The 26,359-nt window shown below is 40.9% G+C and overlaps 1 protein-coding gene across 5 annotated transcripts in view; it reads left to right on the plus strand.

Annotated features, from left to right (window-relative positions):
• The window catches only part of TBC1D30 (TBC1 domain family member 30), a 99,012-nt gene that overhangs the window by 42,262 nt on the left and 30,391 nt on the right, over window positions 1–26,359 (plus strand). For 4 of the 5 annotated variants that reach the window (XM_030323131.1, XM_030323130.1, XM_032594005.1 and 1 more), the window contains exons 3-6: window positions 16,569–16,630; window positions 17,156–17,221; window positions 19,747–19,872; window positions 22,547–22,732. In XM_030323131.1, the coding sequence (XP_030178991.1) occupies window positions 19,807–19,872; window positions 22,547–22,732 (252 nt within the window). In that variant the 5' untranslated portion in view covers window positions 16,569–16,630; window positions 17,156–17,221; window positions 19,747–19,806. Of the gene's footprint in view, window positions 1–12,499; window positions 12,663–16,568; window positions 16,631–17,155; window positions 17,222–19,746; window positions 19,873–22,546; window positions 22,733–26,359 lie in introns of those variants that run through there. The other variant, XM_030323129.1, reaches the window with a different exon arrangement.

A 26,359-nucleotide genomic window follows, 5' to 3' on the forward strand; every position in this document is an offset into this window, starting at 1 on the left:
AGTCCTGGTAAATTGACAGACTTAGAAAAATGATTTTTTTGGACAAGGTATTTCTCCTTCCTGGATGTCTTTGCCACCTCCAGCTCGAGGAATTAGTGTTAAAACATGTAAGAATGTAGAGCACACCATAAAACTTACTTACATTGCAAATCAAAATTTATTGGAAGACCAGAACTTTCTACCAAATGATGGGCTACATTTGGGAAAACTCTTTAAAATAAAATGATGGAGCCAAATTTCAGAAACTTGCATGCATTATTTAAAAAGTTATAGTATTGGAGGAATGGAAAGACTGAGAAGAAAATTGCTTACTTAAACTGTGCTGTGAAAGATTGATTTCCTGGTTGTAGTGATCTTGCAGGGCAAGTGGCTGTTGGGTAAATAATGCTGGGGCTTTATTAATTTATGAAGAGCAGGGAAGGATTAACTTGTCTGCATTGAAGAGACTTCTCCTCAAGTAACATGTTAAAAAAATCAAGATGATTAAAAATGTGAGCAATTTGTCAATTTAAATTAATGTTCTCTTTTATGGGCTTCCTAGACTAATTTTACACTAAAATCCATTCCAGAATGGGTGGTAACATAATTAAAGAGCAAAGAAGCTAGAGTGACCTGGCGGCATCATTTGTAATCTGTAGCAATATTGATGTAATAGTTTAAAATGTCTTTCCTTTAGGAAGGGGAAAAAATAGTTTCAAACAGAGAGGGAGGCAAACCCATAAGAGACTCTTAAATACAGAGAACAAACCGAGAGTTGATGGGGGGCGTGGGGGAGAGGGGAAAATGGGTGATGGGCATTGAGGGGGGCACTTGTTGGGATGAGCACTGGGTGTTGTATGTAAGTGATGAACCATGGGAATTCCGAAAACCAAGAGCACACTTTACACACTGTATGTTAGCTAGCTTGACAATAAGTTATATTAAAAAAATAAAAATAAATAAAATAGTAGGTCATATTTATATAGAGCTTACCGTGGGCCAGATGGTATAGTAAGTGCTTTTACCTGCATCATTGGATTGTTAGAATAGCTCCTATTAAGTAGGTACTTTAATTGTCCCATTTTATGGATGAGGAAACTGAGACAATTAACTTACCCAAGTTACATTGCCCCTGAGTGGTAGAGCCAGGTTTCAAGTCCAGACAGCTGGTTCTGGAGTCTGTGCTTTTTGGCTACTATACTATGCTGAGTGCCTTGATAGCTAGTATTTTAAGTGCATCTTTCACCTGATAAGCAGAGCAAGTATGTGACATTTGAGCATTACATGTTTTGGAAACTTGTCAGGGAGACTAAGAATAGTGTTTGGGGATTTTTTTTGTGCTTTGTACAAATGTCAGTCAAAATAACTGTTTATAAACACATCTGCTTATGTCTCTTGTAGTTGAATAAAAAGCTCTTTTTCAATGAGTGGGAAGGTATGGCTCTCTTCCTGACATGATGAATTTATGATGTTGTTTATTTTTAACATTCATGTACTGAGTACCAAATGTGTACAGAGTCCCATGCTAGCTGTGGGCAGGGGAGGGGGGGACATACAACAATGAATAAGACTTAGTCCCTATGCTCAAAGGAGTTTATGATCTATTGAGAGGAGAAGATGTGCTTATAAATAATTCAAAGGAATAGCTGAATCAGCTGGGGGGTGGTGGGAGAAGTGTGGCATATGGAATACAGGTGCTAAGGCAGGTACCATGTGTAAAAAATTATTTTTAGAGAAAGAATTGACCTATTACACCGTATTAGTTTTAGGTGTATGACATAATGATTTGATATATGCATATATTGTAAAGTGATTACCACAATCTGCAGGCACCGTTTTTATTTTTTATTTTATTGTTTAAAGATGTTTTTTATTTGAGTATAGTTGGCACACAGCGTTTACAGCTTCAGGTGTACAACATAGTGATTCAACTTCTCTATACGTTATGCCATGCTCACCACAAGTGTAGCTACCGTCTGTCATCATGCAATGCTATTACAATATCACTCACTGTATGCCCTATGCTGTGCCTTTTATCCCCAGGACTTACTTGTTCCATTATTGGAAGCCTGTATCCTTCACTCCCCTTCATCCATTCTGCCCATGTCCCCACCCCTTTCCCTTTGGCAACCCTTAGTTCTCTATAGTTTTGATTCTGCTTTTTGTGTGTTTATTCACTTATTTTGTTTTTTAGATCCCACATATGAGCGAAATCATACAGTATTTGTCTTTCCCTGTCTGACTTATTTCATTTAGTATAATACCCTCTAGGTCCATCCGTGTTGTCACAAAATGGCCTTTTTATGGCTGTGTAATATTCCATTGTATATTTAAATGCTACATCTTCCTTATTTACTTGTCTATCAGTGGGCACTTACGTTGCTTCTATATCTTGGCTGTTGTAAATAATCGTGCAATAAACGTAGGGGTGCCTATATCTTTTTGAATTAGTGTTTTTGTTTTCTTTAGGTAAATACCCAGTAGTGGAATTATTGGATTGTATGATATTTCTATTTTTGATTAAAAAGTTTTTTTTTAATGTTTATTTATTTTTGAGACAGAGAGCACAAGTGGGGGAGGAGCAGAGAGAGAGAGGGAGATACAGAATCCAAAGCAGGCTCCAGGCTCCGAGCTGTCCACACAGAGCCCGACACATGGCTCGAACACACGAGCTGTGAGATCATGACCTGAGCTGAAGTCGGATGGTCAACCGACTGAGCCACCCAGGTCCCCGTATTTTTGATTTTTAAAGGAACCTCTATACTGTTTTCTACAGTGGCTGTACCAATTTACATTCCTATCAACAGTGCATGAGGGTTCCTTTTTCTCCACATCCCTGCCAACACTTGCTACTTCTTGTCTTTTTGATTTTAGCCATTCAGACAGGCGTAATGTGATACCTCATTGTGGTTTTGATTTGCATTTGATGTCGAGCATCTTTTCATGTGTTTGTGGGCCATCTGTATGTCTTTGGAAAATTTTTCTTTGGAAAAATTTCCATTCAGGTCCTCATGCAGGTACCATTTTAAAATGTTCAATCCAGGATCGTGATCTGATATCTTTTGTGTGTCATAGAGGCAATGAAAAAAAAAAAAAACAAAACATTTACTGACTGCCTATGGTGTATCAAGCCCTACGCTGGAAAATTATTTAGAAGTTTTCTAAAATACTTTGTGGTACTTAGTTTTCAAGTATCAGGAAGGTTTAAAATTTAGAGAAACCAGAGGTTGCTTTTTTTTTTTTTTTTTAAAGATATAATCTATTCCCTCCCTAGGAGCTGGCATATCTAATTGATTCTGGCATCAGGCCAGACTAACATACTGCCAAGTGAGACTCTGTGATAAGCTGGGACTAAAGACAATGGTAATTAAAGGTGCCAGCACTGCTCTATCAAGTACATGAGTATAATAGGCCATATTTGTATTGCTTCTAGAAGAGAAGAAACACATAGAAAGTGTACTTATTAAGCTGTCTGATTCTTTAAGAGTTTTTCTCTATTACCGGCGCACCTGGGTGGCTCAGTTGGTTAAGCGTCCGACTTTGGCTCAGGTCATGAACTCATGGTTCATGAGTTTGAGCCCCGCGTCAGGCTCTGTGCTGACCGCTCAGAGCCTAGAGCCTGCTTCGGATTCTGTGTCTCCCTCTCTCTCTACCCCTCCCCCACTTGCACTCTGTCTGTGTCTCTCAAAAATAAATAAACATTAAAAAAAATAAAAAAAAAAAAGAGTTTTTCTCTATTACCCAAACTTTAGGTTGACTTTCAGAGACTAGAACACATACATAACCATTTCCAGGGATACACCGGTATAGTCCTTTTTTAAAAATGTTACTTATATTTGAGAGAGAGAGACAGTACACGAGCAGGGGAGGGGCAGAAAGAGAGAGGGAGACAGAACCTAAAGCGGGCTCCAGGCTCTGAGCTGTCAGCACAGAGCCCAACGTCGGCTTGAACTCACAAGCTGTGAAATCATGACTGAGCCACCCAGGCGCCCCACACTGGTGTATTCCTAAATCTTTATGAAGGTAAAGGTAAAAATGAATAAGTCACCAGATATGCTACCCTTGAAAACACTGAGGACTGTGTTGATTGATACACCATAAACTTCCTCTTACCCCCAAGTATCTGTCACCCATGTAATTCAGGAGATATGCATTTTCCTTTTAATGTAGCTCCTAACATGGTTTAGAATTCCTTTCCAGTAGTGTCTTGGATTCTCATATAATGAGAGTAATGATCTAAAGATAATGTAAGATTCTTAATAAATACATAAAAATTCAGTTTGTTCAGAATAGTCTTTTGAAGTTCAAGGAAGTGTAATAATACATCTTACAAGTATTCTTAATAAGGACTGAAGCCAAAAGGATCTTTTTGCTTAAATTGCAGCTTACCTGAAAATATAATAACTCCACCTGTATTCTCTGTGCATTACAGTTGGTAAACATTTATATTGGATTGAGGGATTCTTACAGAGTAATAGAATTTGAGTATCAGTTAAACTGAAGCTATTTCACTGTTATTAGTTGTTGAGCCATACCTCATTTTACACGTCCATTGAGGGTATTCCTGTCTGCGGGGTGTGTAGCTTTTGCCTGAGAACTCTGAAGGACAGGGCATTTAAGGCGTCCTGAGGCTCTGGGTTTTGTTACAGGTAGAGCATTCTTACATTTTGCTGGTATCTGACTCTCTGTAACTTCCATTTAGCAGTTCTGATACAGTCCTTTGGAGTAAACATGAAGCTAATCTTAATATTCTTTTTTCTTTTTAATGTTTATTTATTTTTTGAGAGAGAGAAAGCGAGAAGGGGAGGAGCAGAGAGAAAGGGGGAGAGAGAATCCCAAGCAGGCTCTGTACTGTCAGCACAGAGCCCGATGTGGGGCTCCATCTCAGGAACTGTGCTAAAATCAAGAGTTGGATGCTTACATGACTGAGCCACCCAGGCACCCTGCCAATCTTAATAGTCTTATCAAGTGAGTGAGGGCAGTAGGGTAAGAATGCAAAGGAAGAACACCTGGTCAGAACCTCAGTGAGGTATTCTGGCCAGTCACACTCTCCTGTGGGTCTGGTCCTGGGTCCTCTGCTGGGCAGATATTTGGGGAGACCGCCCTCCGGGCCATTTTAACTTTATCCTGTACAGTAACAACATACACTAAGGAGAAAAGGACGCCCAAATGTAAATGTATTGAGTGCCTGCTTTGTACCACTATGTGCTAGACTCTGGACTTTTGCTATTATTTTGCCATTTAATTCCACACAGGACCTCAAATCAGTATCGTTGATTCTAAAGATGAGGAAAGTGAAAGCTAGGAATTAAGCAACTTGCCCGCAGACATCGAGCTAGTGAGTGGAATTCTAACCTTGGTCTGCCTGCCTTCAGAGCCAGTACTTCCGTGACACATCACATTGTCCCCTGGAGGGCCGCACTAGGTGCCGTGACTGCTTTGACACACTTCCTCATTAGCCTGCATATTCTACACCTTCTGAGTGATCTGAGGCTCCCAGACCAGCCACGCCAACATTAATGTTGACTCTAATCTCTCTTTCCAATACTTCTTTCTTCTCACCGTCAAAATTAAGCACATTCTTCTTAAAGACATGACCCTTCTCCTCTCTATGAACATGTATTTCCAAATACAGTGGTGCAAATTTTCACGCTAATTTGCATCAATAGGTATCAGAAACCCTCTCCTTTCATATCCCTTGACTGGGTCAAAGGAACCAAAGAATGGTTTGGTGTAAAAGGTTGGGAAGGCTAAGCTAAGTAGTTCCTCATGACTAGGGTGAACAATGATACGGTCTCCTAAAGCAATGGTCTGCGTCTTCCAGCTCTACTCCTGATGTGGAAGCAAAGAGCCGAATCACCACAATTGTAAGAGTAGAAATCAGCTTTGTCCTTGGCTTGTTTTCAGTTGAAATCTAATAGTTTAATGAAATAAAGCCCCGGGAAAACATTGGAATACACAGTCCTTAGGGTAAGGTAAAGATAAGGCTATCCCTCCACGTACTCACATGATATTTTAAATACTCACATAGTATTTTAAGCCTTTCACACCATCCTGTCACACCCATTTTGTCCTTCCCTCAGTAAACTGTAAGTTCCCTGAGGGTAGAGAATGTACTGAATTCATACTTTTGTTTCCCACAGACCATAGCATAAAGCCTTTCCAACTGCGGTTGACGAATGAATGTTTATTTCATGAATGCATAAATGAATAAAAGAAATATAAAGATGTCTTTCTGTAGTCAACATAAACCTACCTCAGGCGGTATTAAATCACTTTCACTTATTTTGAGGCAAGAAAATACTTTATAGAAAATCAGAGGCCAAGAGGAATAATATGATGACTTCTAAAATTTTGGGTTAGCTGTGTATCTGAGGTTGTGTGGACTTGGCTGCAGGGTTTTAAGTACATTTTCATATGGTACCCAGAAATGGGACTTCCACTCCCCTTGGGAATTAAATTCTCATATCATGGTCATAAGTTAAAAATTTCTGATCTGTAGGGGCGCCTGGGTGGCTCAGTCAGGTAAGCTTCCGACTTGGGCTCAGGTCATGATCTCATGGTTGGTGAATTCAAGCCCTGCGTCGGGCTCTGTGCTGACAGCTCAGAGCCTGGAGCCTGCTTCGGATTGTGTCTCTCTTTGTCTCTGCCCCTCCCCTGCTCATTCTCTCTCTCTCTTTCTCAAAAATAAATAATAAACATTAAAAAATTTTTTTTCTGATCTGTAGACAAAACTGGTTATTCTTAAAATGCTTTATCCAAAATATTTGAACGTGTGTGTAGGGGGAATGTTAGGAGTGGTTTTGTTCTTGAAAATATCTGATGAAAGTGAGTAGTCCAGAGAAAGCACCAACAGTGACCCTTAGGAGGTAGAGTGGATTTGGTTTTGGAATTTAAAAGCTTCTCTGTTCCATGCTTGATAGGATCCTTTGTCTCAAATAAGATACAAAAGCCACACCTGATTGTCTGCAAGGATGACTGTATTTAAATACAGAAATCAGTTTTATGACTGAGGGGAGAAAATCACACAAAAAGAAAATAAAATGTCCCATGTACATAACACGATATGTCAGATAATTGTAAGATTTTCTTCCCCCTCAGTTTCTTCCTGCTGCCCTGCCTCTGTGCCTCTTTCATGATGGGAAAATGGTTATGATTGATGCTCATCACCATGAGCTCATAGTGTGTGGGCTTTGTCCCAGATAATGGGTTGAAGGAACTACCTATTAAGTCCTTACTTTTAAGTAGGTCTGAGGAGAGTGTTAACCTTTACAGTACTGGTCATAGTTACTGTCCCTTTAGGGGAGATGTGATTTTTACTATTCAGGAGTTGCTCACAGACTTTCTCAAGTCGTGGGGAGAGCAGAGAGGAAAATAGTGGCTTTATGCCACCAGACCCCCACCCTTCTAGTTAGCAGGGGTGCAAAGATGTACCCATCTCCTGCTAGACCCACTAGACCTGCTATGTGGTAACATCTCATCTGCTGTCAGAGACTTGGGTACTCACAAACGATTCGAGAAAACTCTGCAGCTATAAGGATGAGTTCCAGGCTGTTTCTCCCCCCGCCCCCTCCCCCCCAAGCAAGACAGCTCTCTGTAGGGTTTTTTTCCTCTCCTCAAAGCAGGCTTCCAGGGCTTTTTCTCTTGGTAATTGTCACTACTAGTTCTGTTCAGTCCCTGTAGATAAGCACGTAGGCCCTTTTTATTTTAAGATTTTACTGTTAAAAATAGTAGCATGAGGAAATCACAAAAGTCCCAGACCCGATTTCTGTCTGGAAGCCCCTTGGGACAGAGCTTTTATTCCTTAAGTTGGGCTTTCTGTGCCTCCGAATAAAGGAATATTTTGCTCTCAAGAGAGCCTCACTCCCAGCTCAAGGACCTGAAGGTGCAGGGGTAGCCGAAGATCCCTGCTTCTTGTATCAGCCTGGGAACTTCCATCTCTGGGGATGTCCTGTGGGGATTGGACTCTGTATACCATTCAGGAGGCTCTCTCAAAACACTCATTTTCTTTAGCAATCCAAGTAAGTTTCAAATCCAAATCAGTTTTCATTGAGCCTTCTTTTTGCCAAATACAGCTTAAATTGTAATTGTTCAAGGCTGTGCCAAGGTATGATTTGCCCAAATGTGAATTCACTGATATTATTTGATTAGTAAAGATCACTCAATTAGTAAAGAGGGATGTTAAGTTGGCCTTGGCTGGGAATCTTACCACCTGAGGTCTTCAAGCAAAGTCCATGCTGGCATTGTTTCCTCTGCAAGTTGACTTCAGGTGACATCTTTTGCTTCTAGAAAACAATATTGTAGACGTGAATAAGAAACCATGAGTCATACAATAAGTATAATACTAGGCTTATGCCATGGCTGCTTTTAGACCATTGTATTTTACTGCTTGTTTAATTATCTGTTTGCTGTAAAAGTTGGCAATCCTGGCTTTCCTCTTCAATGTAAACAAAATAATAATATTTAATTCTGTCACTATTTATTGCTATAATAGTAGAAACTATTATTTTTTTCTTTCTTTTTTTTTGCTGTTTTCAGTTTCTATGTAGTTTAGAATGGCAAGTTTTCAAGGAAACTTTTTTAAAAGAGTTTTTCCTTGTAATAAATTGGAGATGAAACAGAATTTTTATCTTGAAAGTAAACAAACCCGTTACTAATGACAAAAAAACAACAACAAAAAAATGTCTGGAGAAGAGTTATGGAGAGAGGGCTTTTTGTCAGCCATGACATGTCAAGGTGGGCTTGGCAATCTAGGGTCTAGATTCTCCTTTGGCAGTCCAGAAACTTGATTTCCTCAGCTCACTGAGAATTGGGCAAATTTGGGGGTATTGGCTGCTATTAACTGGCCGGTGCATTTTCTTCTTTGCAGCAAAATCTATGGGAAGTCAGATGACACTCAGCCTTTGTTTGGTGAGCATGGAGTCTGGGCCAGAGGGAGGGGGATGGTCTGAGAGGCACATGTCCACCAGCTGTGGGAGCTGGATGTCCCTTCCGCTCCAGAGGCAATGTTGTAGAGCCGAGCCCACTGCTCCTCTTCTTGGCTGCTGAGGCTTTCTTTCCTGCTGGCCCAGTGTTAGAAACTGAGTGTGAATAGCCTCTCTGGTTAAAAGAGAACACAGAACCCCCTAAGGTTTCAGCAGATGAGAGCTCTCTGGAAGATGAGACTGTGCATGTAGATACCGGCTTGTTTTCTTGGATTTTCCCTCTCCTTCCGGTTCTCTTCCTTTGATTCTGGCCATTCATCACCGTCTTTACAACTAGGGGCCTGTGGTGCCCTCTAAAAAACTGGCTAAAGCCAAACGCCAGTTCTCTTTGTGTTATTACTCTCAGCACAGCTGAGATAGGCTGTAACAGTCAATGGACATCTTATTAAAATTAAGAGAAAGCAAAAGGAAAATGAACATGTACTGAAACTATGAAAGTATCAGGCTGACGAAGGATAGATTTTGAGCTTGGTGTAAAGTGTTGGGAAATCTAAGCCAAACAGTCAATTATCACCAGGTTAAACAATGACTTCATCTTCTCAAGTGATGAGGCAGTACTTTTTCAAAGCATTTTTCCCCCAGTGGGGCAGGCATAACCGAGTAGCTTACGTATCCCAAATGAGCCAGGTTTACTTTTGCAGATTAAGAATCTCATTTTAACAGATTCTATATGTATGAAATGTATATTTCATGATTAGAGTTGTGTCATTTCTGACATTGTCTTCAGATTCTGGGGTACTTCATAAAGCCCAGAATGTACTGATTACCAAATAAGTGTGCCAGAGTCATAAGAATGACTTCTTTTCCAGCTCGTTCAGAATATCATTAGGACTGCATTTAAAAAATACTCAATACTTTTCAATCAATAGCATTGTTTTTGATGGTCAAAAATTTCCATCTTTGGCCAGTAGTAGCCTATTCATGTGACTCTTATGTCCTTTTGACATGCCACTATTAGTCTTGGAGCACTTCCTTACTTCCTTAGCTCATCAAAATGGTTCAGGCTCATCTTGTACTTTTTTCTGGCTCAGATGTAGAATCAGTCGCACTTCAAAGGAGTCTTGATTCTTTTTAGTGGGGAATGGTTTTTAGAGACCACAACTTGGGTGCTGCAGGTGTTCATTGCTGCTGGGTTGTCTTTAGTTCAAAACCCACTCAGTGTCTTTAGTTCTAAACAACATGGGTTTGAACTGCACAGGTCCATTTATAAGTGTTTTTTTTTTCAATAAATATAGTACTGTAGATGCATTTTCTTTTCTGTATGATTTTTAAAAAAATTTTCAGTGTATGATTTTCTTAAGATTTTCTTTTCTCTAGCTTACTTTATTGTAAGAATACATATATAATACATTTAACACACCAAATATGTGGTTTTTTTAAGTTTATTTTTATTTTTAAGTAATCTCTATACCCAGTGTGTGGCTCAAACTCACAACCCCAAGACCAGGGTCTCATGCTCTACTGATGGAGCCAGCCAGGTGCCCCAAAAATTTGCATAGGAATTAATTTTTTTTTTAATTTAGAGAGGGCAAGTTGGGGAGAGGGACAGAGGGAGAAAGAGAATCCCAAGCAGACTCTGCTTAGTGCAGAGCCCAACGCAGGGCTCAATCCCATGACCCTGGGGTCATGACCTGAGCTGAAATCAAGTCTCAGATGCTCAACATACTGAGCCAGCCACGTGCCCCAGTAATTAATTTTTTTTAAGTAAGCTCTATACCCAGTGTGGAATGCAGGACCCCCAAGACCAAAAGTCACATGCTCTACTAACTGAGCCAGCAAGGCACTCCATTCAAATATGTGTTGATTGACCATTTATGTTATTGGTAAGGGTTCTGGTCAGTAGTAGGCAATTAGTAAGGTTTTTGGAAAGTCAAATTTATATGCAAATTTTCCACTATTGGGGGTGGGTGGGAAGGTTCACATCCTTTACTCCCCTGTTGTTCCTTGTTCAACTGTGTATGTATTTTTGAAAAAAAAAAAAAAAAGACAAGTTCAGTTCATACTAGTTCCAAAGTTCCAAATATAATATTACAGAATTAAAAAACCCTTAATTTCTTTGTACACTTGAGTTTTCGGTTACACTGAGAACATCTTGGTTTCTTGTGGCATTAACATTATTTGCTTTATCCCATAGTGTACATAAGGATTAAAAAAACATCAATATAGTAACAATAATGCTACTTCCTGACATTTAAGGTTTTTTTTGCAGCTCTTTTTGCCCTTGGAATATATACCACCATTGATGTACAGTCACAATACTGTATTCTAAAGCAACTTAGTAATTTTTTCTGTATTCTTGTGCCAACAACAGGATATTCAGTTAGGTTCATTTATTTCCATTCATTTTCATTTTTTCTTTTTATTTATTAATATAACATGTTATCCCAGAGTCAAAACTATATAAAGCACATCCAGAGAAGTCTGTTTTCCATTCCTCTTTCTTCCACACTGTTCCCTCTCACATAAATACTTTTTTTGTTGTTTTATCCATGTAGTATTCCTTTTCTAAATATTAGCAAATACAAATGTCTCTGTATTTCCTCCTATCTCCTTTCCTTCCTTATTCCTCATTCATTTTTATGATTAATATTCCACGGGTGACTGTCATAGTTTAAGAATGACTCCCCCCCCCCCTTTTAAATAGTAATGATAGTTAATAGTTCTAAACTACTTAAGTCTATGGCTGGACAGAGGGGGCACTTAAAAAAACTGCTTTTAAATGTGAACAATTATTTTTTCTTGAAGCCTGTTCTTCCAAGAGAAACAACCATTATTATTCGGTGTTACGCGCTTTCCATGCCTCTCTAAGCTGCCAGGAAACTGTGTAACACCATTTGGGATGAAGCTTGTGTTTCATCACCTGCCAGCTTCTCTGCCACGCTGCCAGATTCGTCCTGCGTTCGGCTGACTGTCCCTTCTGAAGCTGCCCGGATAGGTGGGCACTTGAATCTCTCTGGTGTTCTGCACCTGAGACTTGCTGTCTTTGGTGCCACCCTCCAGCCCCTCCCAGATCTTGGGAAAAGCGCGGAAGTCTCCCGCAGCTTCTGGTCCCGGGCGCATTTGTTCACCTGGCCGCTCTCCAGTTCCCAGGCTCCCGGACTCTGGGGTTTCCAGGCTCCGCAGTCCTGCGGTTCCTGGGCGCAGGTGCCAGGAGCCCGCCGGGCGCTCAGGAGCTAAGGCCGCCCTGGAGCTAGGGCCGCCCGCCTGCGCACGGTGATGCCGGGATTGGGGGCGGGAGCGCCGCCTTCATCTCCCGCGCGCTCGCTCGCTCCCGCCCCCTTCCCCGCCCCAAGCCCTCTCCTGCCTCAGCCGTGCAGGCTCCGCACTGCAGATGCCTGCCGACCGCCCCGCGCTCGGTGGCTCCAGCGGTGCTTCGCAGGTCCCTTCGACCCCCGGGCTCCCGCCGCACTCTCGCTGCTCCCAAGGGCCCCTCGACTAAGGAGACTCGCTAAGTCCCGCGCGCGGAGCCGCTACGCCGGCAGGGCGCAGGGGATCCAGGCGGACGGTGGCCGCGCCGGAGCCCCGGGCTCTCTCGAATGCGGCAGGACAAGCTGACCGGCTCCCTGAGGCGCGGAGGGAGATGCCTGAAGCGGCAGGGTGGCGGCGGCGGAGGCGTGGGCACCATTCTGAGCAATGTGCTCAAAAAGCGCAGCTGTATTTCTCGGACCGCGCCCCGGCTGCTCTGCACCCTGGAGCCGGGTGAGGACCCGGGGCTGCAGATGGGGCACTGGAAAGTAGCGTGGCGCTCCGGACTGGTGCCTCTGCCTCAGTTGAACTCCGCCTAAACCGGGCAGCGCTCGCGGGCCGCCCGGTGCGGGGTACCGCGGCTCGGCGCGGGCGGGGCTGGGTCGGTCTGGGAGGGAAGAGCGCAGACGAAGGCCTGGGCGCGGGCAGCGGCCTCCCAAGGCTGGGAGGACTGGCTGCTCCCGGTGGTTGCCCGCGGGTCCCGACCCCGCGGCTTGTGCGCGGTCTAGCCCTGTTTGTACCCAGAGCTTAAAGCGAGCTCGGCCTTGTCCGCGTGGTGGGGAAGTGCTGGCGGCTACCCAGGCTGCCAGAGGCCGCGCAACCAATTGTGCTTCGGGCTCACTGGAAGCCACGTCTTGAAAGAGGTGTGTGAGGCGAAGAAAGGAGAATGTTTGATTCTTGGGGTCGAAGGGGGAGGCAGCGGCTGCGAAGGAAAAATCGGGTGCATTTTCCTGAGTGTCCCCGCGGCGTGAGTGCTAGGGTCAGTTCGCCTGGAGCCTCTAATTTGTGTGTCCGTTTCTGGAGCGGGCAGGAAACCCTCCTGCAAGTAGAGATCCTTTCTTACAGCTAAAGTCCGGGAGCGCGCCTTGTGTGCTAGGCTAGGCCCTTTATGGTGGTAGCCTGTGTTTACACATCCTTGCTTCTCTAGGCTGCATAACTCCGCGTCTGCTCCACCACCAGGCATCCCTCCCCGGGGTTTTATGGGCCTGGCGCGGGTGCCTGGGCACAGAGCTTTCTGGCAAAGGGTGGCCGCAGAGGGAGCCGGCTGCACTCTCGCCGGTGCTTAGCGCTCACTTGTCCCCAGCGTGGCACCAGCGGGGTTCCAGGCGAGTTCGTCCTCCCCCAGCCCCTGCCCCCCACCCCCCCAGCGCCACCGGGGACCTGCTATCCTGAGGCTGCTGGAGAGAATCTGACGAGGCGCGGAGCCCCAAAGGGTGGAACGCGTGACTGCCTTTACGAACCTTGTGGTTTCTTTGTTTTTCTCCCCGTGGAAGTGTCTAATTGCAGAGACTGTAGTATTTATTCACCATCTGCCTTTACCCTTAAAAAATTTTTTCCTTTCCACGTTAAAAGTGTTTTATATTTCTGAATCCGGAACAGCCGTGACTATCAGATGAAACATTAGCCTTCTCCCCTGCTTTAGAAGAAAAGAGGAGAAAATGACCTGATTTCAGCTATCGCATGCAGGTGGTGAATGATCAATTCCAGTTAAATCCCGTGACTCATTCTAGATCATGAGAAAATAGTTGTGGTTTAGATTAACCCCAGCAGGTTTCAGCACCTGGTGCCCAGCAGGTGCTCTGAAAAAGCAAAGGGAGCATATTCGGTCGTACATACAGGGAATCCAGAACTGTCAGGTCGGTTGAAATAAGTCAGCGCTGGACAGAATATCCTTGTCTTTGTTAAAGCAAAAGTCATGAGTATGTATGCTCCTACGTTCAGCACCCCGGGTCTGGACAGCAACCTCACAAGGGAGTGTGTTTCATCCTGCCTTAAATCATTCGCTCCAGCTGGAGGCACTCTTGTGGCCATTGTATCATTGCTCTGCACTGAAGCAGGACTTCATTTAAACGATCTCAGAAGGATGAGAATTTGTGGGGGTACTTGATAGACCTTTGGAGAAGGAAATCTTATCTACTTAGGCAGAATATGCCTGTGGCCCTGAATCTTTGAAAAGAAGTATCAGGGCATTGATTGGATGCCTGGGATTCTTTATCACAGCTTGACTTCAGAAATCTAGGACCCAAATCATGTATTCACAGTACTCTTCCCAGAACTCCCAAGAAGGATATCTGCATACTGTCATGGGCTTGGGCAAAACATACATACCTCTTTCTAGTGTCTTGACTCCATATATATGTTTTTTTAAATTTTTTTAATGTTTATTTTATTTTTGAGAGAGAAAGAGAGGAGAGAGAGTGTGACTGCGGGAGGGGCAGAGAGGGAGAGAGGGAGAGAGAGAGGACACAGACTTGGAAACAGGCTCCAGGCTCTGAGCTATCAGCACAGAGGCCAATGCTGGGCTTGAACCCATGAACCATGAGATCATGACCTGAATCAAAGTCAGATGCTCAACCGACTGAACCACCCAGGCGCCTATCCATATATATATATATATATATATACACACATATGTATGTATGTATATACATATGTATATATATATATATATATACACACATACATATATATGTATATGTGTATATATATATATATGTTTTTTTTAAGTCTACCTTATAGTAATTTTAAATTCTGAAAATTGTTTCTATCTACATACCAATTCCTAAGTACTGGAAGTTGTGGGGAAGTTTTCAGTATGCCTAATCTGCAATCAACATCTGAGAAAAAATATTGTCATAAATGACAATTATAAATTGTAAAACTGAATACTATTAATAATGTTTGGTATATCTTGATCCTTGAACTTTTAAGTAATAAGTCTAAAAAAGTGACTTGAAATATGATTTAATTCATTTTGAAATTGTAGAAAAATACAGCATTTTCAGAGTTGATTCTTTTTAATAAAATTTACATGGGAGGGATTGCCTGGGTGGCTCAGTTGGTTGAATGTCAGACTCTTGGTTTCAGCTCAGGTCATGATCTTGCAGTTCATGGGTTCAATCCCCAACCCCACCAAAATAAATAAAGTTAAAAAAATTAAGCTCACTAAAAAAAATAATAAAATTTATGTGGGAATAAGAATTGTCATGTAATTTGATTTCAAGGACAATAACACATACTTCTCACATGGAATTCTGAATAAAAGCCTAGTATGAATATAGCATAAAGTCTTTATGTATTATAAATACATTGTCTTGATATATTCTCCCATTTATTCTCTTCCATAGATTTGGGATTTTAGTCAAAGAAGTTTGTTTAAAGTTGTAGATAGCTTTAAATAATAGTTATGTTATCTATAGTTATATTTTTAGCTTGTAGTCTGTAATTAAACATACAAACTGTTTTTTTTTTTTAAATTCTTTTTTTCAACGTTTATTTATTTTTGGGGCAGAGAGAGACAGAGCATGAACGGGGGAGGGGCAGAGAGAGAGGGAGACACAGAATCAGAAACAGGCTCCAGGCTCTGAGCCATCAGCCCAGAGCCCGACACGGGGCTCGAACTCACGGACCGCGAGGTCGTGACCTGGCTGAAGTCGGACGTTCAACCAACTGCGCCACCCAGGCGCCCCACAAACTGTTTTATCTTCAATGAGTAAATGTATCATAGACTTTTAAGGTGCATGAAAATCTCCAAATAAGATTGTTAAAATGGATTATTCCACAAGTGAGAAAGCAATGACATTATTTTGATAACTTTTGATATTTCACTGAAGTTTCCTTCGTAACTTAGTTCATGTAAATGTCTTTTCTAAGACAAATTCTGTAAGTAGAGAATTCTCTTCATAAGTTTCATAAATATTAATTATACTGTGCTGGGTGATTTATAGTTAATCATCATAATAATTTACTGAGGTAGATATTATTCCTCATTTTAAAGATAAAGTATTGAGACTGAGACAGGTTAAATAATTTGTTTGACACTAGGGACCAGAGTTGAGTGGTGGTCTGAATAACTCCAAGCTTGTGATGTCATGCTTTTGTTTTTGTTTTTACACGGCTCCAAACAACTGTGGAAGCCACCATTCTATGTGCTAAACTACATTCTAGTGGCCATAGGATATTTTTTATTTAAAAAAGTAATATTATTACCTTTTATTTTAACAAAATTGACAAAAATTTAGTAAAAACATGTTTTAAAAATTTTATAATGATTCGGTAGAATCAGGTTAATTTTTAATTTTATTTTTGATCTAACGTGTTATTTCTTTCCAAAATAACAGATGTATATTTTTGTTTTAGGAGTTGACACAAAGTTGAAGTTCACTCTTGAGCCATCTTTAGGTCAGAATGGTTTTCAGCAGGTAACTTTGGTTTTTTTTTTTTAGTTTTGAAAATACTCTTATTTTGGGGTATCGGTAGGGCACACTGAGATATATTCTCAAAGTGGGAAAATTAGCCTATACTTTGACATGCATAAGATGAGTCAGTTTTTAAAATTATAAATAAACTTATGAGGCTACAAGTGGCCCGAGCTTATACTTGCAATGAAAAATTTTGTACTTTCTCTTAATGGTGCAAGTGTGAAAAAAAATTAAAAAAGCCAAATATCTATTATTTTGAATCCGTAATGCATGTATTTGTTTCTGAACCAGAGCTTCCCAATCATTGTGTGTGTACTGCACAGGGGTCACAGGTGTGTTAAGAGTACCTAAGGTGGGGGGTGGGGGTAGGGCTTGGAGTAGTTATATGTAGCTGAAAGAAACTCTGTTTATCTTAGTGTGCTGTATGAATTTTATCATACTCTGTGGATGTCAAAATAGGAAACAAGTTGAAAAATGCTTATCCAGGTCAGTATCACTTTGCCAATATTTCTTCTGTGCTCCTAGTGGTACGATGCTCTCAAGGCAGTTTGCAGACTATCAACAGGAATACCAAAGGAATGGAGGAGAAAGGTAAGGAGGATGCATAGGGCTCAAAACAAAAGGATCAGCCCTCCGTTCCTCTTTAAAATGTCTGAAATGTCCAAAAGAATATTCTAGGTTAGTAATTTGAAGGCTGTCTTTCTTCATTATCTATGAATTTAATAAGTATTTATTGATTATTCCGTGCCAGGTACTGTTCTGGGTACTGAGGATACAGGGAGTGGGGGTGGTGGTGGAAAACAACAGACCAAAATTTTGGGCCTCATGGAGCTTACAAGGAATGCAATATAAAGTGTGTCAGATGGTGATGTGTCATGCATAAAAATAAGGCAGAGAAAGAAATAAGGAGAGTTGAGGGGAGAGGAATGGAAGTAAGGAGGTGGAATTTTAAATAGCAAGGTGACATTTGAATAGTTGGTGAAGCAGCTACCTGGGGAAGAGAACTCCAAAGAGAGGGAACACCCTTAGGCTAGAGTATCACAAAAGCGAATAACCAGGATGGCTGAAGCCCAGTGAACAAAGAGGATGCAATTGGAGAGAGGGTCATAGAGATAAATGTGATGGGGTTAGAGGATAGTAGATCATGTAGGACCTTACAGGCCATAGTAGGACTTTTGCCCAGTCTGAGATGGGAAGCACTGGGAAGTTTTGAGATAGGGAGTAACAGCACACAACTTACATTGTAAGCAGACCTCTCTGGTTTGATAATATGGACAAGGGTGGAAACAGGGCGATCAATGGAAAACTTGTGATAATTCAGGCAAGACATAGATCAGGGTTACAGTAGTGGAGATGGAGAAAAAGGATTAAATTCTAGATATATTTCGAAAGCCGAGTTGACAAGAATTCCTGTTAGGTTGAATATAAGGTATAAGAGGGATGTCAACAATGACTTCAAGGTTTTGACCTGAGGTTCTGGAAAGTTAGAGCTACTGTTTACTCAGATGGAAGGGGCAGATTTGTGTGTTCATATGCATGCATGTATCAGTCGACGCAGTGGTAGATTAGATGATTGGTTTGCTATCTGTTGAGGTTGAAATGCCTATTAGACATCTAAATAGAGGGTGTCAGGTGAACAATTTGGATATATGATTGTGATGCTTAGAAGAAAAATCTGGCTGGAGATATTGATCAGTGTTATTTCTGCTAAATTGTGTTGAAATGCCAAAACTTGAAATGCTTTCTTAGTACGTTATTTATTTTTCTTAGTATGTTAACTTATAAACCTAGTCTTAATACCCCTAGAATTTGAACGGTGGGGATTCTTCATCTTCAACATATACATTAAAAGTCTTTCAGAAACAGCTTTTCAGGAGAAAGTAATCAAAGGAGTAAAAATATCCAGTGACTCTTTTAAAAAAGTTTTTCATGGGGCTCCTGGGTGGCTCAGTCGGTTGAGCATCCGACTTCGGCTCAGGTCATGATCTCACGGTTCGTGAGTTCAAGCCCTGCATCGGGCTCTGGGCTGACGGCTCAGAGCCTGGAGCCTGCTTCAGATTCTGGGTCTCCCTCTCTCTCTGCCCCTCCCCCACTTGTGCTCTGTTTCTCTCTGTCTCTCAAAAATAAATAAATGTTGGGGCGCCTGGGTGGCGCAGTCGGTTAAGCGTCCGACTTCAGCCAGGTCACGATCTCGTGGTCCGTGAGTTCGAGCCGCGCGTCGGGCTCTGGGCTGATGGCTCGGAGCCTGGAGCCTGTTTCCGATTCTGTGTCTCCCTCTCTCTCTGCCCCTCCCCCGTTCATGCTCTGTCTCTCTCTGTCCCAAAAAAAATAAATAAACGTTGAAAAAAAAATTAAAAAAAAAATAAATAAATGTAAAAAAAAATTTAATTAAAAAAAAAGGTTTTTCATTATAAGACCCTGTCAGTTTTTTTTTGTGTGTGTGTGTGTGTGTGAGAGAGATGGAGGGATAATTTAAAGGCAGAGGCCCTGCCATGGTGAAAAAAGACCCATTCTCCATGCATGACCAGGTGGCTCGTGTCCATGTACAGAGAGCAATTCAGAGTCAAGTCTAACAAGTATATAACATAATATAGCTAATCCAGTGAACTGAAATAAAAATGAAATTTTTTTTTGTTCTCTTAACAGTATCCGTAATGATTGGATCATTGCTTGCTGCGTAGCAGAAGCTCAACAAATAATAAAGAAAACAATAAATGAAAGGCTCTAATTGGTTCAATTCAGCACAGCAAACATTTCAATGAAAAGTTATTTCTACAAGTGGGCTATATATGGTCTAGGATCAGTTCCCATTTTCTTGTTAGATACAATAACTATTTTTTTTAAAGTTTATTTTGAGAGAGAGTGCGCGTATGTACGAGTGCATGTGAACAGGGGAGGGGCAGAGAGAGAGGGAGAGAGAACCCCAAACAGGTTCCCCACTGTCAGCACAGAGCCTGATCTCATGAACCATGAGATCATGACCTGAGCTGAAACCAGGAGTTGGTTGCTTAACCAGCTGAGCCACCCAGGCACCCCTGTGATAACTATTTTTTAATAAAGAAGGATGAAATTATATATTTTAGTGTAGCGTTCTTTTTTATCTCTTAATATTTTAGGTTTGGTTGACCTTGGCAGATCATTATTTGCACAGTATAGCTATTGATTGGGACAAAACCATGCGCTTCACTTTCAATGAAAGGAGTAATCCTGATGATGACTCCATGGGAATTCAGATAGTCAAGGTAAGTCCCCTGAGTTTGGCCTACTGTCCTGACTTAAAAGGAAGATTCTAAGAGCCAGGTGTTTACTGGATAGAGGATCAAACCTTATGGTCTGAATGTCTATATATTTTCTGCTTTCTTATTTCATTTGTTAACAGTCTTTTAATGGGAACTTTGACAGTATCTTGTCTTCATAAATTTGTATGTTGGCAGTAAGAAGAAAATGTTTCTGTTCATATTCTATTTGCTTATCTTACTCACTTGATAGGAGATTGAAATTTCTTTTACTTTCTTTAGCATGGGTCAGTGCTGTTAACTGGATTTTTACATAAAAGTCACAGATTGAGAAATTTAAAGTTAAGTATATTTCCTGTTAAAATAATTGGGCTCTTATTAGGGCCTTTGATAATTCCTTAACTGTGAATTTATGAAGATAGATTGACTGATGGGTCTACTTTGAACCAGATGGTCAAGGGTTCATGCCAGCTGTGGAGGCAGCTGTGGTTTGCCTACTGGGATTATTACAGTTGGTTAGGGCCTGTTGCCAAAAGCCAAGGGTGCTGATTCAATTTGATCCCACTACTGTTTTCTTACATAAACCTCCAGCACATGGCTTTTGATTTTATGAGTTCATTACAGTGTAATGCTAAGTTGGGTTATTTTTAATGCTTATTTATTTATTTTGAGTGAGAGAGAGAGAGAGAGAGAGAGAGCATGCACGTGAGTGCGTGTGTGAGTGGTGGAGGGATAGAGAGAGAGGGAGAGAATCCCAAGCAGGCTCTGTGCTGTCAGCGTGGGGCTCGAACTCATGAACCATGACATCATGACCTGAGCTGAAAGCATGGGTCAGAGGCTTAACCGACTGAGCCACCCACGTACCCTTAAGCTAGGGTTTTTTTTATTTTTTTATTTAAAAAAAAAATTTTTTTTTCAACGTTTATTTATTTTTGGGACAGAGAGAGACAGAGCATGAACGGGGGAGGGGCAGAGAGAGAGGGAGACACAGAATCGGAAACAGGCTCCAGGCTCTGAGCCATCAGCCCAGAGCCTGACGCGGGGCTCGAACTCACGGACCGCGAGATCGTGACCTGGCTGAAGTCGGACGCTCAACCGACTGCGCCACCCAGGCGCCCCTAAGCTAGGGTTTTAAAAGGGAAGTTGTCTCATAAATTTTGGCCACCGGAAGATGGCTTAGGTTTTGGCAGATTTGAAGATACTTTTCTCATGAGGAAGTACTAACTAAAAGAAGTTTCTATGTGATCTAACTTGGTCTGTTTCAGACAAATGTTGAAAACAATTATAAAATTTTATTTTGTATGTTTTAAAAGTGTCTGCACTATCCATATTTCAGCTCTTTATTTGGAATTTCAGAATGTTTCTCAGAAATGAAGTATTCCATATATTTTTAAAAAATGTTTTCATTTATTTTTGAGTGAGCGTGAACAAGCAGGTGGCGGAGGGGCATAAAGAGAGGGGGACAGAGGGTCAGAAGCAGGCTCAGCGCTGACAGCAGAGAGCCTGATGCGGGGCTTGAACCCCTGAACTGTGAGATCATGACTGAGCCGAAGTCAGATGCTTAACTGACTGAGCCACCCAGGTGCCTCAAAGTATTCCATATTTGAAATATTTTCTTTCTGTTTAAATTGTGAATTAAGGCAATGTACATTTTATAACAATCATGTTATTAAGAGAATGTTTCATTTTTCTCATTGAAGTAAATGCTGTCAGTAAAATGACATTAGCTCATGAAAATCATAGTCTCTGCTTAGTTATTAAATGATATATATTGCTCTCATTAAATATTAAAGTACAACAAATGTTTCTGTCTTTTTATACAAATTTATAAACCAATTTAGATAGAAAGATTTCTGTGTCTTGGACAGAATAATTTTTCTGTCTCTCTGCAATATAGATTGCATTTTTTGCTATTTTGATTTTTCTCCTTAATATTAGAGTTTTAATAGGTAAATATTACATTGTGTTTTCGAGAAAGGAATAATGTTAGCATCTATCATATGTGTATTGACGTGACCGTTGTTTTATCTGAGACCTAGTATTAAAAGAAACTGTGAATTTATATAGAATTATAATGCAATTTTTGTTAATTCTGAATCACATTTGTATCACTTCTGGAAACAACTTAACTTTAATAGAAAATTAGAAAGAAATTTAGAAAATTTGACTGAAATTCCCCTTGAAAATGTCCTTAGTCAACTATATCCGAATAAAACTGGAAAAAAATGTATCTTTGCATATTAGAAAATGTAAGGAGAAAGAAAATTTAAAAAATTGTTTTTGGCTTGTGTCTAGGGTACATATATAGTTTTAAAAACTAAAATCCATGTTGGGGCACCTGGGTGACTTAGTTGATTAAGCGTCCAACTCTTGGTTTTGGCTCAGGTCATGATCTCAAATTTCGTGAGTTTAAGCCCCATGATGGGTTCTGTGCTGACAGCTTGGAGCCTGCTTGGGATTCTTCCTCTCCCTCTCTCTTTGTCCCTCTCTACCCTCTCAGAATAAATAAACTTAGAAAAATAATCAAAAATAAAATAAAATAAAAATAATAAAAAACTAAAATACATATTCTATTTAGTGCTGAAGCAGAGATACAACTAAAGGCTTTTTTTTTTTTTTTTTTTTTTTTTGTAGAGAAAATAAGGAGCCATTAGAAAAGATAATTGTTTCTCTTCTTTAGGATCTTCACCGCACAGGCTGCAGTTCTTACTGTGGCCAGGAGGCTGAGCAGGACAGGGTTGTGTTAAAACGGGTCCTTTTGGCCTATGCTCGATGGAACAAGAATGTTGGTTACTGCCAAGGCTTTAACATCCTGGCTGCTCTAATTCTGGAAGTGGTGGAAGGCAATGAAGGGGATGCACTGAAAGTGAGTATCAGGCTCTGAAGAGGGCAACTGAAACTGTCTGAGAGTCAAACGTTGGAACTGTAATACCTCTTCCTTGATGACCCACCGCCTTCAGAGGGGTTTGCTGCGCATTTGTAATTACCCATAATAACATTTCCCCCACGTTAAAGCCAGGTCAAGTGATGGACTCATGTAACTGCCAAATGTGAGTAGAATCATTATGTTTTTAGTCTTGTTTATGAAACAGCATATCTTTAAAATTTTTTTTTAATGTTTATTTTTGAGAGAGAGAGAGAGAGAGAGGGAGAGAGAGACAGAACATGAGTGGGGGAGGGGCAGAGAGAGATGAAGACACAGAATCCAAAACAGGCTCCAGGCACTGAGCCGTCAGCACAGAGCCTGATGCAGGACTGGAACTCACAAACTGTGAGATCATGACCTGAGCTAAGGTCAGACGCTCAACTGACTGAGCCACCCAGGTGCCCCTGAAACATCATATTTTTAAAGCAAGTTGAATACTAATTGTATTAATTATCCATTGCTGCATAACAAATTAGCTACTTAAAATAGCAGACATGATTTACCTCATAGTTTCTTGGAGTCAGGAATCTGAGTGCAGCCTAGCTGGCTCAAAGTCATATTGTTGTGACATCAAAACTGTTGGCTGGGTCTGAAGTCTCATCTGAAAGCTCACTTGGGGACAGCATTCACTTCCAAATTTGTTCATGTGGTTGTTGGCAAGATTTAATTTCTCACAGGTTGTTGGACTGAGGGCCTAAGTCTGGCTGGCTGTTGGCTGGAGGCCTTTTTTAGTTCTTTGCCATGTCTCCGTTTCTCAACAAGGCGGCCAGCATCCCTCAGAATAAGAGAGTAAAAGAGAATGAACAAGGTAGGAGAGATTCATTTGCAGACTTGTAGCCTATTATCAGTTACATTTTCATTTTTGTTACAACCTATTCATTAGAAGCCAGTCACTAGGGCTAGCTCTTACTCAAGGGGAAGGTCTTACACAAGGGTGTGACTACCAAGAGGTGGGACACTAAGGGTCATGTTAGAAACTTCCTACTTTCCCACAAGTTATGCTTAATTCAGGTTGGGTCTTGTTACTGGATTGCTTTACTCTTTCACATATGGGGTGAGGTATGGAGGAGGTAGGCTGAAAGTGAGTGTATATTATGGAAGGTATTTGCATGGAGAAAGGTTGTGGAGGTGAATTATATTATCTTTTAATCTTTGATACCTGGAACCTTTATTTGTTAAAAAAAAAATTCTGGAAACACTTTGAGATGGGTCACAAGCAATTTAAGCTTATGTGTTGGAATGTGAGTCAGAGAATCACCAGAAATAATCTTTATGAGAAATGAAGCATTTCACATGTGCAGGATGACTACTCCCTTATTAGCTTGGGGCAATATGGGGTTGCTAATTCATGTTTGAACTCTCAATCTGCTATTGATTGCAATGCTTTGTGATGGGTGGAATAGATACTTAGTCTTTGTATTCAAGAGCCTCCCCCAACCCCAGCCTTGTGTTTGATTGTGGTAAATAATCTTAATGATATTTCCAATCACTGACTAATGTCATACGGACAAACAAACAAATATTCCTTCTCGTTTTGTATGTATCATGGTGGAATTAATTATAAAGCCAGCCTGACATAGTCTAAATCCGTATTCACCCTTTCACTTTTTCCATTCGCGTATTTAAGGAAACAGCTCTGAAGCTACATGTTCATCAAATAAGTGGGGGAGGGAGGAGCCGGAGACAAATAAATGTATGAATTTAAACGTTTAAAACGTTTTTTATCAAGAAGCAGTTTTGTTTACTCAGTCTATCAGCTTTAGTCAATTTTTTCTTTTCAGATGTAATTTCTATGCCTATAAAATGAGAACTGTTCTGTTGAAAAGTTAGAATAAGCAATTCAGGTTAGCAGGTGAGGTGGAGTAGTTTGGGGGAGGGGATATACATGCCAATCAAATCATGGAAAGGCTCAGTGATACTTGGGAAACTAAATGCACATAAAAAAGATGGATTAGATAAAGCTGAGGAGCTGCATATTTATATTTCTGCCTCTAAGAAAATGAACTCTGTGAAATGAAATGACATCATCATCATTTAGGAATCTTGTGGTTAGACATTGAATATGCAGAGGAAGATTAGATTCATGAAGAATCATTTCAGATGCAAAGGAAGATATTGGTATCCGTGTTTTTTAGCAGCTATTTTGGCCTCTGCAAATTTTTTTTTTGCAAGTTTTAATTATTAGGCAGATATATAGTTTATTTTAGAAGGAGGTGAACCATTTCCTTGCTTTTCAGCACTTACTGTTTTTTCTTAGTAACTATTTTTAACTACTTGTTAAAATTTTGACGCTCCTTCATTAGTTATTTTTTAAAAAATACATAATTTTTTTAGAGCAGTTTCAGGTTCACAGCAAAACTGAGTGGAAGACACAGATGTTCCATATGCCCCCTGCCCCAACACATGTGTAGCCTCCCCCATTATCACCATCACTTCTCAAAGGTACATTTGTTACAATCCATGAACCTATATCAATGGGTCATAATCACCTAAAGTCCGTAGTTTCCATTAGGACTCGCTCTTGGTGTTGTACATTCTGTGGGTTTGGACAAATGTTTAACGACGTGTATTCGTCATTAAAGTGTTTGTAGAGAGGGTGTTCACTGCCCCAACAATGCTCTGTGCTCTGCCTATTCATTCCCCCTGCCCTCACCCCTGGCAACCAGTGATCTTTTAACCGTCTCCACAGTCTTACCCTTTCAAGAAAGTCATATAGCTGGAATCAGAGTATGAAGCCTTTTCAGATTGGCTTCTTTCATTTAGTAATATGCATTTAAAGTTCCTCATGTCTTGGGGCGCCTGGGTGGCTTGGTCGGTTGAGTGTCCGACTTCGGCTCAGGTCATGATCTCAGTCCGTGAGTTCGAGCCCCGCGTCGGGCTCTGTGCTGACAGCTCAGAGCCTGGAGCCTGTTTCAGATTCTGTGTCTCCCTCTCTCTATGACCCTCCCCCGTTCATGGTCTGTCTCTCTCTGTCTCAAAAATAAATAAAAACGTTTAAAGTTCCTCATGTCTTTTCATGGCTTGATGGCTCATTTATTTTTAGTACTGAATAATATTCCATTGTCTGGCTGTATGTAGTTTGTTTTTCCATTCACCTACTGAAGGACATCTCTGTTGCTACCAAGTTTTGGCAGATATGAATAAAGCTTCCATAAACATCCATGTGAAGGTTTTTGTGTAGATGTGAGTTTTCACTTCCTTTGGGTAACTACCAAGGAGTGTGATTGCTGGATCATATGGTAAGAGTATATTTGATTTTGTAAGAAACTTTCAAACTCTCTTCCCAAGTGACTATCCAATTTTGCGTTCCCGCCAGGGATGAATGAGAGTTCCTGTTGCTCCACATCCTGGTCAGCACTTGGTGGTGTCAGCATTCCAGATTTTTGCCATTCTAATAGGTGTGCAGTGGTATCTCATTTTAATTTGAATTTCCCTGATGACATATGATGTGAAGCATCTTTTCATATGCTTATTTGCCATCCAGACACATCTTTGGTGAGGTATCTGTTAAAGTCTTTGGTCCATTTGATCCTACTGATTATTTTATTTTGAGTTTTCAGAGTTCTT

The sequence above is a fragment of the Lynx canadensis genome, chromosome B4 (genome assembly GCF_007474595.2).
Source record: "Lynx canadensis isolate LIC74 chromosome B4, mLynCan4.pri.v2, whole genome shotgun sequence".
Lineage (NCBI taxonomy): Eukaryota > Metazoa > Chordata > Mammalia > Carnivora > Felidae > Lynx > Lynx canadensis.